Raw genomic sequence first — 15,849 nt, 5'->3', positions numbered from 1 at the left:
GTTAAATTACTTACATACCTTAGAGTTTTCCATGTATCTAATAAAAGTTTATTTTCTTTATACAATCTGGGCATCTTGATACTGAGAATGTGACAAAGATGTAAAGGACACTATACTCAAATCCCTTAGTGAGAATAATATTCACAATAATAAAGACCCCTAATTTCCCACTAGGTATGAAAGAGTGCAACAAATATCATTAACTAACTGGAAGGGCCTCAGTAATAGAGCCTACGCAAGTCATAGACTCTGACCGTACAAGTCTGCGTACATTCCCGGCTCCTTAGCTCTAATCATCGGCTGCCTTCCAGTCCCTTACCTCAACTAAAAAGATTTATTACAAATAAATTCCTAGAAAATTTTTTAATCTTTTAATCTTTTAATTAGAAATAACTTATTCTAAAATGTCAACTTTCTGAAAATCTAAGTTCTAAAAAACGATGCACTATTTCTTTATAAGAGACTTAATTTAAACATCCAATGTCCATTGAAATTACTTAGCTTTCAAATACTATATCCCCAGCAAACTGCTTCAGACCATGCCAACGTGGCCAGCGTTTCGTGGAAACTTATTTAAACCCACTGCTTCAGGGCCAGTTAGTCAAGCATGCGAGTCACTTAGAATGAAGGCTTCTAACAGTTCCTTTTTGCAGTACCGCAGACTTTGAATTCCAGAGCAAGAGAATTGCAGAGTTCATTTGTCCTTTGAGTTATGAGGAAATCCACTGAGACAACCAGACTTTTTAAAACAATCTTCAGTGAGGTATCTTCATGCCTATGCTTGCTCTGGCTGTAGGATCAAGCAGCAAAAAGGAACTGTTAGAAGCCTTCATTCTAAGTGACTCGCATGCTTGACTAACTGGCCCTGAAGCAGTGGGTTTAAATAAGTTTCCACGAAACGCTGGCCACGTTGGCATGGTCTGAAGCAGTTTGCTGGGGATATAGTATTTGAAAGCTAAGTAATTTCAATGGACATTGGATGTTTAAATTAAGTCTCTTATAAAGAAATAGTGCATCGTTTTTTAGAACTTAGATTTTCAGAAAGTTGACATTTTAGAATAAGTTATTTCTAATTAAAAGATTAAAAAATTTTCTAGGAATTTATTTGTAATAAATCTTTTTAGTTGAGGTAAGGGACTGGAAGGCAGCCGATGATTAGAGCTAAGGAGCCGGGAATGTACGCAGACTTGTACGGTCAGAGTCTATGACTTGCGTAGGCTCTATTAATGAGGCCCTTCCAGTTAGTTAATGATATTTGTTGCACTCTTTCATACCTAGTGGGAAATTAGGGGTCTTTATTATTATAAAGATGTAAAGGAGACAGGAGTCGCCATTCCAAGTATAACCAATCTGGAGTGTATTCAGTGAGATCTGGGAGGACCCAATACATACCTTGACGTAAAATATAGGCCTGATGATACCTATAGAAGTTTGGGAAATTTACCCCCCCCCCTCCTTAATTGATTTTTGTAAAGATACCAAAGCAATTCTAGGTGTTTTGCCAAGCCAAACAAACTTAATAATTATTGCATTCAATTTTTTATAAAAAGAGTTCTGAAAAAATACTGGAATCATACACATTTGATAGCAAACCACAGGCAATATCATCATTTTTATGGTTTGAACTCTCCCCCACCAAGATATATGTAACTGATTCCATTGTTTACATAATTCCGAAACCTTTTTTAATAAAAATTTTTCATTTTCTTTTATTGTATCCTCTATTGAATTTTTAATCCAAATTCCTAAATATTTTAATCCATCCTCTTTCCAAACAAAAGGAAATGAATCAAACATAGATTTTATGCAATGCACATTAAGCGAAAGAATTTCAGATTTATTCCAATTGATTTTATATCCTGAAAACATTCCAAATCTTTCAATCAATTCTAACAAACATGGTATAGTTGAACCTGGATTGCGCAAATATAATAAAATATCATCCGCATAAGCAGATAATTTGTATTCCCATTCTTTCAGGGGAATACCATGTATCCCCTTTGCCTGGTTAATAGCTATCAATAAGGGTTCTAAAACAATATCAAACAGCAAAGGAGATAATGGACAACCCTGTCTAACTCCTCTATGTAATTTAAAACTCTCAGATAAATTATTATTAATGTATAATCTTGCCATAGGGGAGCTATACAGAGTTTTAATCATTTGAACAAAACCAGGACCCACACCAAATCAATCCAAAGCCTGATACATGAATGACCATTCTACCCTATCAAAAGCTTTTTCTGCATCTAATGAAAGAGCAAAAGCTGGTTCATTCATCATTTTAGTTAGGTTTAAAGTATGAAACGTCAGTCTTGTATTGTTAGAAGAATGTTTGTTAGCAACAAAACCCGTTTGATGTACATCAATTATATAAGGGAGAGCCTTTGCCAATCTTAATGCCAGAGCTTTAGCCAATAATTTTCCATCAACATTAATTAATGATATTGGCCTGTAATTTGAAACCATAGTGGGATCTTTATTTGGCTTTGGCAAAACAATCACCACAGATTCTGCCATAGTACTTTTAATACAACCTTTATTAAGTTGAAACTGATATAAATTTAGTAAATAAGGTAATAAAGAATTTTGAAATGTTTTATAGAATTCCACAGTAAAACCATCCCCACCTGGAGCGGATCCAACTCTAAGAGACTTCAATGCTGTTTCTAATTCTTTTAATGATATAGGTTCTTCTAAACTTCTTTTTATATGATCAGGAAGTTTTGGACCCTCAAGAAAATTTAAAAATTCCTTACCTTTTTGAACTTTATTAATAGAAGACTCGGAAGAATACAACTCTTTGTAAAAAGCCAAAAATTGATTTAAAATATTACTAGTTTGATTATGCATATTTCCTTTCTCATCTTTTATTGCAATTATTTTTATTCTTCTCTTTTTTGCTTTAAGATAATATGCAAGTAAACTTCCTGCCTTATTAGATTTTCCATAATACAAGGTTTGCAGAGAAAACAAATCTTTCCTTGCCATTTTTGAAGAAATTTCATTATATTTACCTTTAGCCTTTAATAAAGTTTGCAAATTTTCATGATTCCATTCATCTATTAATTTGGATTCCAGCAATTTAATTTATTTTTGCAAATCTGAAAATTGTTTAATAAGTTGTTTTTTAATATAAGCAGAATAAGAAATAATATTACCTCTTATAGTAGCTTTAAATGCATCCCATAAAATTTCCACATTAATATCTGCTGAAGTATTTATTTGGAAAAATTCCAAAATTTTTAACTTAATTTCTTCAAGAAAAGTTGAATCCGAAACCAATGTATTATCAAACCTCCATAATGATCTATTATATTCATTATTATCTAGTGTAAGTGTAATCCACACTCCTCCATGATCAGACAAAATAATTGGATCAATGGAAGCTTGTGTCACTTGTTGCACTATGGAATTTGATACCAATATGTAATCAATTCTTGAAAAAGATTTATGAACTGGTGAGCAAAAAGAGAATTCTTGATCATTAAAATGAAGAATACGCCATATATCTTTCAAATTACAAGTATTCACCAAATTATCTAACCCTAATGATTTTATATTTTTGCTTGGTTTTTTATCCAAAAAAGGATCCATAACAGCATTAAAATCTCCAGCTACTATTAAATTAGAAGCAGCCAGTGGGAGTATTAATTTTTGTATATTAGTAAAAAAATCATTTTGATTCGAATTCGGGGCATAGATATTTAGTAAAGTCAAGGTATTATTTCCCATTCTCATTTCCGCTTGTATCCATCTCCCTAAAGGATCAAAATCTATCATTTTAAATGAAGCTAAACATTTTTTGTTCACTAATATAGCCACTCCTGCCTTTTTCCCTACTGCAAGAGCGAAAAAACAGTGTTTCACCCAATTTTCCTCTAGCTTCCTGGATTCAATCACTGACAAATGTGTCTCTTGAATATAGTACACATCAGCCTGTTGCCTTTTTAAAAATGCTAACATTTTTTTTCTCTTTACTGGGTGATTAAGGCCATTAACATTGAGTGAAAAGATTTTAATCTCCATCAATCCAAATAATTTTTATAAAATCTCTTCCATTTATTATAACTAAACCAAAGCCTGAAATCACTTGAAATGAAGAAACACCATTTTCATCTGTAACCCACCCCATAACATCCCTATCCCAATTCTCATATTCCCTTAAACCCCATCCCACCCCTCCCTCTCCCACCCTTAATATAGACCGATACAACCTGAAACTGCACATACAAGACTAAGTAAAGCAAATAAAGCTCTATACAGACCTCAATTATAAACACTAATGTCTGTAATAATCATATATACGTTCACATACAGTAAATGTAAATTCTTTAAATATGGAAATCAAAATAAAAAACAAAAAAGGACTTCCATTCTCAGTATAATAATAAAAGAGGATCTCAATTTCAAATATATTTGTTAAAGAATTAAACTTATAATAAACCCATAAATATAAATTAAATATTACTAATATATTTTAATTCATTTTTTTTTTTTTCACCTTAGTATCTTATCTTCATAGATAAAGTTTTCTAATAATATCTTTACAAGATATATAAAGGATAGGAAAATAATTTTAGCTTAACAGTCATCTTTTAAGAACAAGATATTAAAGGCTCACAGAGAAATAAACTGTCAGCTGCTTCAGTGTTCCATTGCACCGTTACCATTACCATTCAAATAAAACATAGTCAAACTGTCAATAAAAAGATTCTCAATTAAATCAAGGATGAATAAACAAATAAAATCAAAGACAATGAAAGAATCATTTTCATGAAGGGAATAAGTTCAATTAAACTGACATTGGCTGTTCCCTTTGATTTAGATACATTTCCAACTTCACAGGCTCATCAAAGCTCATAGTTTTATTGTCAATAGTTATTTTCATAATCGCAGGGTATATCAGCCCAAATCTAGCTCCGATGTCTCTCAGTTTCGGCCTCATGTCCAAAAAGTTTTTCCTTTTATCTGCCGTTGTTTTAGCGAAGTCAGGAACGATGTGTACTTTGGCATCCTGACATTTTAAATTTGCATGCTCTTTAGCCATTCGTAACACCTCTAAAACTTGTTGGTGCCATAGCAACTTGAATATTATGGGGCGAGGACCTGTTAAAGTATCAGGTCTTCTCATTGGTATGCGATGTGCACGCTCAATTTCTATCGGGTATTTAGATTTGAGAGGCAGGACTTTCATCAAAAAGTTTTCAACAAATGAGACAGGGTTGTTTTTCTCCACCCCTTCCGGTACGCCCAAAAGTCTCAGGTTACTCCGCCTCATGCGATTCTGGCAGTCCTCCACCTCCCTGGTGAGCGTAAAGATTTTATCTCTGTCCAGTTTATATTGCCTTTTTTCATTTTCAAAACTGTCCATTCGCATTTCTAATTTTGTTGTTTTAATTTCCAGCACTTCGGTTCTTTTATTTAAAGTTGTTACTTCCTCCTGTATCCCATCTAGTTTTTTAGCGTTTTTCAAAAGAATTTCTTTTATTTCTTGTAGTTCTTTCCAAAAATCGATGTCGTTTTTGTCCCTTGACAACGGACATTTCGACGGTGTCGCCGGTTCCGGCTTAGATCTCTTGACACTGCCGGTATTTGAAGCCACCAAATCGGATTTACTCTGCTTTCCTGAAGCCATCTCGTTGTTAATTTCTTCGTTTTATACTTTAATTGAAATTTTTATTTTCGTATTTTATGTCAATAATGTCTGTAAATACGGAGCCTCTGCCTTACCCGTCCATTCTCGCGCACTCTCAAGCCACGCCCCTATGTAAAGGTTATTAATATATAGTAGAATCAGTAATACATAGAACCCCATATAACCCACATGACACAAAACCATAAATACAGTAATAATAGAGTGAAATATAAAACCACTGAAAAATATAATTAATTTAATTTTTATATACTGCTAATACCGTGAGGATCTAAGCGGTTTACAAAAATGTTACATTAAAAGATACAATAAATAAAATAAATAAAGATAGGTACTTGGAAGTTCCCTTACTGTCCCAAAGGCTCACAATCTAACTAAAGTACCTGAAGAAACAATTTATGAAAAGTAAAGATAAAAAATATAAAGACAGAGGTAGAGATAGAGATAGAAATGAATATTCCAACAAGTAATGAATAAATAAGTTAAAGATAGAATTAAAATAATAAGTAAAATAAATAAAAATAGAGTTAAAAAATAAGTATAAAGAGAAATAAAATAAAATATATTCAAAAAAGCATTAGGATCTGATGTTAAATGATAATAATAATTATAAGCCAAAGAGTAAAAAAAAAACCAAAAATGTTCAACCGCCATCAACCCCAGTTTCGATGGCTATCATCTGGGGTCCCGAGATTCCTCCAAGAACAGGCGACATCTCAGGCAAGACAATCACCACCACTGCCGCACATGATGCAAACCCCTCGGAGGCAGTCCCTTCGTCAATGGCATCGCCTGCGAGCCTGCTCCGATTCACCGTCTTCCACCCCATCGGCGTGTCCTCAGATGCCATGAGAAAGAAACATGCGCGCTTGTTTTGGGACCCAAGCGGCCTGCACAGATCGCTGTGTAGTCTGGTCTGTCCTGGCGAAGTTGGTTTCGGCGAAGGGGAGCGGAGCCGGCTCACACACCCAGATTGAAGGGGGGCAGATTCGCTAAAAGATCCGTGGAGGAGCCGGCCTCAAGATGTACTTGCTGCCGCTTGTAGCTATGAGTGCCCATAGAGGTTCAGTAGGAGAACGGGCCCAGACGGTGAACTCCACCGGCTGCATGGTCAGCATAATGAAAGCAATAGGCTTCAAGTGGGACCGATGGACTCTTCCACTGGCGGCATGGGTCAGTCCCAGCCGCTGGTGCTCGATGAAGAAAAAAAATCTCCTCTCCCGGCTGGTAAAGGGGAAGAGGCCGAGCGGGCTAGACCGACCTGTATGCCAGTCCGATGGAGTCCTTCCGTGGCGGCGTGGGCTGGCTCCCGCCTTCATCGGCCCTCAGCACACCGTTGGTGGAGCTTGAATTTAACGGAGCTGGTCTTATGCTGGCTCAGGAGGGAGCGAAGTAGTGCTCCCATGCTCCTCTCCACTTGTGGCTGGACATAAACACAAGGAGCCGAAAGCCAGACCTCTTCCCATCCACCATGAAAAGAATCAGGACCCAATCCTGCAACTCTTAACCGCCACCATAGAACCATTCAAGCAACAGGCAACGGCTCCCTTAGCTGTTAGATCCGAGCAACTGTCAAACTGGAAATCGGCAAGTGAGCTCAAAAGAAGCTAATACAATTGAGACTGGAAGTCCCAAACGAAAGCAGCAGAGACAAAACAAAAAACCAACAAAAAAGAAATTCAAAAGAAAATCAACAAAGACAAAATAAAACAAAATCAAAAGCAGGACAAGGGAGACAGCACAGAAGATGACTAACTGGCCGCCATCTTGTTGGAGATTGTGCCTTTGCTGACCTGACTACTTTCCCTGCTTCCACCATCCTTTCCAGATATTCTTCCCTGTCATAACCTATCTGAGACACCTTGTGCTTTTTGAATTATGATTATTTTAATTCTTACCATCTCACCCAGCTGATTTGCAAACTATACAGTTCTATACCTCTTTTGTTTACTTTTCAAACATAAATTTGTTGCCTTTTCAATGGCTTCTTTTTGTTTAGCCCAGCATTCTCCCACTTCACCAAGGCCTTCTGACTCTGCCAGTGCAGTCTTAACGAAATGATAATATTATAGTTATTTTTCTTATGCTTTTCTTATGTACTTTAGTTTTTAATTAATTCTTCCTTCTCCTATGTTTTCTGCTATGTACTCTAGTCTTAATTATATGTAAACCGAGTCGAGCTCCACTGGGAGATGACCTGGTATATAAATCAAAGATTAGATTAGATCTAAAAGTTCCCCATTTACTACTTTATCCACACCTTTCTTGCTTTTCATATACTTCTATCTCTCTTCAGCTGTCTCTTTTCAAATCTGCAGACCTAGTTTTATTTAATATTTCCTCTTTTAAAAGTTGTTCCCTAATCATGTTATTGGCTTGTTTTGATTCCTCCTTCTTGCCAGGTGTTTGAAGCAGTGCTGGCATGGGTAAGGTATGACAGAGAGCAGAGGGAAGCCTGTGTACCTGAGATGCTTGCCAAAATCCGCCTGCCTCTGTGTCGACCTCAGTTCCTCGCAGATCGTGTGCAGCAGGATGATCTGGTGCGGAGCTGCCATAAATGCCGGTAAATGTAGGGGGGGGAACCTGCCTTGTTTTGTTTTCCTCAGCTAGCTGAAGAATCTGAATATTAGATTTTGGGTTAAATCATCTCTTTAACATATCCTGTCATAAGCTGTCCAAAGCAGAGGTTTAAATTTAGTTAACAGAGCACTGCAATCAGTCACAGAGAATATGAGTAATTCTGTAGGGTTCATAGACAGTAAAGCGGAAGACAAAGGCGCGCGCCGACAACTGAGCGCAAGACGGAGGCGCGCACCGAAGAAAAAGACTTTTTAGGGGCTGCGACGGGGGTTTTTGTTGGGGAGCCCCCCACTTAATACAGATCGCAGCGGCGTTGTGGGGGGTTTGGGGGTTGTAACCCCCCACATTTTAGTGAAAATGTAACTTTTTCCCTAAAAACAGGGAAAAAGTTAAGTTTTCAGTAAAATCTGGGGGCTTACAACCCCCCAAACCCCCCCACAATGTCCCCACAACGCGGCGCGATCTGTATAAAGTAAAGTGGGGGGTTTCCCCCCCCACACCCCTCGTCGTAGCCACTAAAAACAGTCTTTTTCTTCGGCGCGCACCTCCGCACTGCGCTCGGTTGTCTGCTCGCGGCTTTGTCCCGGCGCGCTTTTGACCTGACACCATTCTGTAGAATATTTCCAAGTTTTCTTCAACAGGAGTTTGTTTTTGATGGGGGGAGGGTGTGATTCAGAGGGAGGAATGAATTGCCAATGTAGGGGCTTACAAGTAACAAAAAGAAAATGGGTTATATTTTGTGTCTCACCTGGCCTTTCAGGGAGTGCTGTGTGTTGTCCAGTCATGGAACAGTGCTCCAGTGAGTAACTGTAGACCAGGGCTGCCCAAGTCCGGTCCTCGAGATCTACTGGCAGGCCAGGTTTTCAGAATATCCACAATGAATATGCATGTGAGAGATTTGCATACCAAGAAGGCAGTGCAGGCAAATCTTTCTCATGCATATTCATTGTGGATATCCTGAAAACCTGGCCTGCCAGTAGATTTCGAGGACCGGACTTGGGCAGACCTGCTCTAGACTGTAGCTGCTGTAATCTATATATATAAAATCGGAGGTATGTATGTGTGTGTGTGTATGTGCTGCGATCACGCAAAAACGGCTTGACCGATTTGAACGAAACTTGGTATGCAGATCCCTCACTACCTGGGGTGATATGTTCTGGGGGTCTCGCGGCCCACCTGCACACGTGGGCGGAGCTACAAACTGAAAATCATATTTCACCCATTCATGTCAATGGCAAAAATGTAAAAAGCTGCCAACACAAAAACGGCTTGCCCGATTTGAACGAAACTTGGTATGCTGATCCCTCACTACCTGGGGTGATATGTTCTGGGGGTCTCGTGGCCCACCTGCACACGTGGGCGGAGCTACAAACTGAAAATCATATTTCACCCATTCATGTCAATGGCAAAAATGTAAAAAGCTGCCAACACAAAAACGGCTTGCCCGATTTGCACGAAACTTTGTATGCAGATCCCTCATTACCTGGGGTGATGTGTTCTGGGGGTCTCGTGGCCCATCTGCACACGTGGGCGGAGCTACAAACTGAAAATCAGATTTCACCCATTCATGTCAATGGAAAAATTGTACACAGCTGCCAACGCAATAACGGCTTGCCCGATTTGAACGAAACTTGCAACACATCTTCCTTTTCAGTTTAAGAGATTGCAAATTCCAGTGATACTTGCATTCTCTATCACAATCAACAAATCACAGGGACAGACTATTACATACTGTGGAGTGGATTTAAGATCCCCCTGTTTTTCCCATGGTCAACTCTATGTTGCTTGCTCAAGGGTGGGCTCACCCAAGAATTTATATGTTCTTGTTCCTGGAGGTGAAACTAAAAATGTTGTTTATTATCAAGTTTTGTGTTAGTTGTATTGTATTCATTTTGTCAAATATTTCACATTATAATTTGAATATTGTACTTTTTATAAAGCTGTAAAAAAATATTTTCATTCACCACTATAAAGTATCTTTATTTGAATCCATTTACAGTGTTATTGCTATAATTAAATACCCCTGCAACGCCGGGGCATCAGCTAGTAAACTGATATAATATTTCAGCACTTTTGAGAACAACACAAAGCTGCTTTCCAGCAAGCCCTTAATTGTCGAGCATTTTGATGCTTTCCAAATAAAGGATTACAGAGGCGTTTCCTATCTTTGAGTTGACATTTTGGGAGATTTTAGTCTAGCAGGAAAACCCCCATCTATGATGAATTGCTTAAGTAATAGCAAAACACAGCTAATTTGAAAACTCAGAGGGCAGGAGTGTCAAAACATTTAATCACCAGGTAGTTAAATCATGCCATGACTTAATTACTTGTTCATATAATCATGTCATATTCAAACATTTACATACATATTAATCACAGCTGCATTTAAACCAAATAAAATGCAATAGTCAGTACAGAATTTTTTTGAACATAAGAAAGAGAAAAGGAAAATGGAGTGGGATTTGGTATACTGCCTTTCTATTATTACAATCATAAGAACATAAGAGTAGACTTATTGGGTCAAACCAATGGTCTATCTAACACAGCATCTCATCTTCACGGTGGCCAGTCCAGGTCAGAAGTACATGGCAAAAACCCAAATAGTAGCAACATTCTTTGCTACCCATCCAGGGCAAGCAGTGGCTTTCCCCATGTCTGTCTCAATAGAAGAACATGGACTTTTCCTCCAGGAACTTATCCAAACCTTTTTTAAAGCCAGCTATGTTAACTGTGTAAGGATTAGCAACTGCCCAAAATGTAAGGTTTTGGAGGGTAATGTTGAAGCAAATAAGCCCTAATGATATAATGTGGCGGCCTTACTATCCGCAAGTCCTGGATTTGATACCCTCATAGAAGATTCCGTGGGAAGTGAAATCAGATGACAAGCACAGCCAAGAGTGATTGCATAAAGAATATAATTGAACAAGCTGAGATCGATAGGATTAGGGGACACTCTAACTACATGGGTTGGGGATTGGCTGAGCGGTAGACTTCAGAGGGTGGTGGTAAACGGTACCCCATCCAAAACGTCGGACGTGATCAGTAGAGTGCCGCAGGGCTCGGTCTTGGGCCCGATTCTTTTCAACTTGTTCATAAGAGATATGACGCAAGGACTTAGAGGAAGGGTATCAATGTTCGCCGATGACGCCAAACTTTGCAACATAGTAGGTAAAAGCATTTTACCTGATAATATGACGCAAGACCTACTGCTACTGGAACGATGGTCAGCAACTTGGCAGCTGGGCTTCAATGCTAAAAAATGTAAGGTAATGCACCTGGGTACTAAATGGTGAGACCTTGGTCAGGACCACTGCGGAACGTGATCTAAGGGTGATCATTAGTGATGGTATTAAGGCTGCCAATCAAGTGGAGAAGGTTTCCTCCAGGGCAAGACAAATGATGGGTCGTATCCGTAGGGGTTTCGTCAGCAGAAGACCTGAAGTCATGATGCCGTTATACAGATCCATGGTGAGACCTCACTTGGAGTATTGTGTTCAATTCTGGAGACCACATTACCGGAAGGAAGTGCTGAGAATCGAGTCGGTCCAGCGAATGGCCACCAGGATGGTCTTGGGGCTCAAGGATCTCATGTATGAAGAAAGACTGAATAAACTGCGGCTGTACTCACTTGAGGAACAAAGAGAGAGAGGAGACATGATTGAAACGTTTAAGTACATCACGGGACGTATCGAGTCGGAAGATGAGATCTTCTGTCTCATGGGACCCTCGACCACCAGAGGGCATCCGCTGAAAATCAGGGGAGGGAAGTTTCACATCGACTCCAGAAAGTACTTCTTCACCGAAAGAGTGGTGGATCATTGGAACAAACTCCCACTGCAGGTGATTGAGGCCAGCAGCGTGTCAGATTTTAAGAGAAAATGGGATACTCACGTAGGATCCCTAAGGGAGTGAATTCGGGGGGTGGGTATTTGGAATGGGCAGACTTGGTGGGCTATAGCCCTTTTCTGCCATCATTTTCTATGTTTCTAATATTACAGAAAAGCAAGATTTATAAAGATACCTCAAGCATATGCTGGGTTACAAATGTACAGAAAAAAATACAAATTCAGAGTGGATTCAGAGACTATGTGTGTGTGTGAGAGAGAGAGAGAGGACAGTTTACCTGCATTAATTTGTGTTTGGATAGGTGAGAGGCTGTCTAAGAAGACAGGGCAAGTAAGACAGGGTCCCAGTTCCAGAGAGAGAAAAAAGGGAGAGGGTGATGGTCCAGAGAGAAAGTGAGAAAAATTAATCTCATATTTATAAGTTTAAACCCTAAATACATTATATATATACATATATATTCAAACATTTATTATTAAACATTAACAAGATATTTTTATTAATTTCTTTCAAAAATCATCATACTACTTCATATCTTATTATCACACATATAGAACCCACCCAGTTCATCTGTTAATTAAAAAATCCCCATAAAAATCCATAAAATGTCCACCCATCACAGGGGTATACCAACAAATAAATAAATAGCACCAATATCCAGTACCAGCATCCACAATGCTTGGATTCACCAATTTTCATTCATAAATGCTTTTCAATTGTTCAATTGCACTTATCCCATATATATTCAGTGACAACCAGTTCATCCTTGCTAGATCTTCTCATTCATAGAAACATAGAAGATGACGGCAGAAAAGGGCTACAGCCCATCAAGTCTGCCCACTCTGCTTACCCACCCCCTGTCTATGCCCTAATGACCCAATTTCCTTATCTTGACCATTCAGCTCGACATGATTCACGTGTTTCGCCACGAGGCATCCTCAGGAGCTTACTTGGTACAGCTTAGAGACTTATTATATATAATCATATTCAGGTACTTATACGGTTGGAGCGTCCAAACCGGGATCACCCATTCACCTCTACCATAAGCTACTTCGGCTGGATGTCCAGGGTTCAACGCGTGGTGGCAGGAGAAAGTGGGTATCCCTCCTGTTGATAGTGCTTTGCTGAGGGGTGTCGGGGGATCACGGCCAGCAGCAGGAGGGAGTGGGCATCCCTCCTGCTGTTGGTGCTTCACAGGGGAGTGTTGGGGGATCACGGCTGGAGGCAAGAGGGAGTGGGCATCCTCCCTGCCAATTTTCAGGGTGGGTACTAGGGGTCCCCTGCCACAGCTATTCAGCTGATTGCGGCAGGGGTATTTCCCCCCTGATCAGCTGAGCCGGCAGGACTCCCCGAAGCCACGACTTTGGGAAGACCTGCTGGCTCAGCTGATCAGGCATTCCCTTGCCACAATCAGCTCAGCCAGCCGCATCTACTTTTAGCTTTTGAAATGTAGGCCAGCATTTTGCTGACCTACATTTCAGGCATCTGTCGCAGCCCTAGGGAGATGCCTAGGGCCACTTAAGCTCGCCCAAGGCCACTTCCGGGTGAAACCATGCCCAGCCTTTTGCGAGCTTAAATGTCCCTACACATCTCCCTAGACCTTTGTTGTCTGGCCATTTAATTTTTCCAATTTTTCTTCAAGGTCTCCAATTCATTTGATCTTCTTCTCCAGTATTTCTTTCTTCTTTCACACATTCATCTCTGACACTGATCTTTTTCTTTCAGCTTTCTTCTATTTTTCTGCCTCTTTTCATTCAAATTTCATTTGTTCTTATTATCCGGTCTTCAATTTCTTTTTTGTACTGCATCTACCTGCAGCTTTCCATCTTTTCCTCACCCAGAATTTCCCATTTCCAAGTCCTTAATTTATTGTTCTTTCTTCCCCCCTTCCCTATCCTGCATTACCCCAACTCTTTCTCTCTTCCCCCTTCCTCATCCTGCATTACCCTGACTGTCTATTGCCCCCACCTCCTCCCCATTGCAGTTGTACCTGCTCAGCTTTTGTCTGGAAATGGTATGAAGACAGCGCCAGCAGAGGGATCACAAAGTGAGAGAGCCTTTAGAGGATTCAGAGCCTGAAGAGAATCTTCAAAGGCATTTACATTTTTTTTTAAATTTGATTGGTTAGGAAGGCTCAGAAATTCTGCCAGCCCAACCAATCAAATTAAAACAAAATCAGAATGCCTTTTTCTGTCTGGGTGCTGAATCCCCCAAAGGCACTAGGTGCTCCTATGCTCTATACTAAGGAGAAGGAGCCCAAATGGCATGTTGACCTAGGATTGGTTATCCTTGAGCCATCAAGGAATTCAGCATCTGTAGAGAATTCTTTGCTGAATCCCTTGCCGGCGACGCATTGGACATCAGCACATGAGTAAGAGCCACCAGAAAATCACAGCCCAGCTGGAGGGAAGGAGGAAGAGCCTCCAGGAGCCGCAGCATGTAGTTAGAGATAAGGTAGAGGAGCCGCCAGGAGCCTGCGGTCAGGGTCTTCACTGAGCTACTGAGCTACACATACTGTAGCAGGACTTGCTTATCCACTCTTACCCCAGCTGCAATTCATGCACCTTTCTATCTTCATGTGCAACTTTCTTTAAATTAGTTCCCTTATTGTCTAAAGCCAGTGGTGTAGCTATGGAGAGAAGGGGCCTTGGAGTCTGGGTTCCTCCTCTTTTGGCTCAGGCCCCTTCCACAACCAGAGTACCCTTTGACGGTTGGTGGAGATGCCCAATCCCTACCAGTTAATGATATCCGTATGCAAAATCAGAGTCAGAGTACTGCTAGCAATTGTATGCTGCACCAGAGTTGAATAGAATACAAGCTGTAAATTGTTGTGGTATTAATATGTTGGTGCCAACAGGTGGAGATGGTATGGCAGTGGGGGCAAATGTATTGCTTGATGCAGCAACCTGTGCAAAAAAAGAAGTCAGCTGCTATTGCATTTTATTTGGTTTATAGTATAAATGTTAAAAATGTGTATGTCTTTATAGCACACTCATATATTAAGGGCTTAGTTGTTTATATGTAGCTGTGACTGTTATATACTTAAAATATTACATGGCAAAATAGTGTGCTGACCTGCACAAATGATTAAGTGATGCATGATTGATTGTCAATGATTAACTGTCCAGTGGTTAAAAACTTAACCAAACCATGTACAAGATTGCCTTATGCATATAACAGTTTAGGCAAAATAGTTTCCACCGGTGAAATCTGTATTAAATGAGAGGTCGCCTCTGCTAGGTCTCTGGTCTACAAGTGCCTTCTCCTTCTTACTTAAAAGGAAAGTACAGCTAGGACTTAAAGTAGTGAATCAGGCTTATTTAAGTTTGGTGTTTGTTCTTTTCCTGAGTATAGAGTTTATAATTTTGAGTTTATATAGAGTTTATAATTGAGTTTATAATTTTAGGGATCTGGTTGATGAAGCAAAGGATTACCACTTAATGCCAGAGCGTCGACCGCATCTCCCTGCTTTCAAGACGCGTCCTCGCTGCTGCACGTCCATTGCTGGATTGATCTATGCCGTAGGCGGGCTGAATTCAGCAGGTATTTTGCATTTTGTATTTGGATATAATTTAATAATAACTGTTATTTAAACATGTTACTTTATGAAATTGCACAAAGATATTTTATTATTAGATAATATGAATTCTATTAGGGTTTTTATTATTTAAATGTTTACAAATATCAATAATATTTTTAATAGGTATATATGGGTAGGTATCAAAGTTAGTTTAAGAATATATAACATATGATTTCGACGATATAACTTA

At 39.3% G+C, this 15,849-nt stretch overlaps 1 protein-coding gene across 4 annotated transcripts in view; it reads left to right on the top strand.

The window, feature by feature from the left end:
* The window catches only part of KLHL18 (kelch like family member 18), a 151,485-nt gene that overhangs the window by 109,749 nt on the left and 25,887 nt on the right, over positions 1–15,849 (top strand). For all 4 annotated transcript variants that reach the window (XR_004538200.1, XM_033931874.1, XM_033931872.1 and 1 more), the window contains exons 5-6: positions 8,059–8,219; positions 15,486–15,622. Coding sequence is in view for 3 of the 4 variants with exons in the window: in XM_033931874.1 (XP_033787765.1) it covers positions 8,059–8,219; positions 15,486–15,622 (298 nt within the window). In the remaining variant the exon portion in view is untranslated. The remainder of the gene's footprint in view (positions 1–8,058; positions 8,220–15,485; positions 15,623–15,849) is intronic.

The sequence above is a fragment of the Geotrypetes seraphini genome, chromosome 2, assembly GCF_902459505.1.
Source record: "Geotrypetes seraphini chromosome 2, aGeoSer1.1, whole genome shotgun sequence".
In the NCBI taxonomy this organism is placed as follows: Eukaryota; Metazoa; Chordata; class Amphibia; order Gymnophiona; family Dermophiidae; genus Geotrypetes; species Geotrypetes seraphini.
The sequence above is the reverse complement of the archived record's forward strand: the minus strand, read 5'-3'. Positions and strand labels throughout refer to the sequence as shown.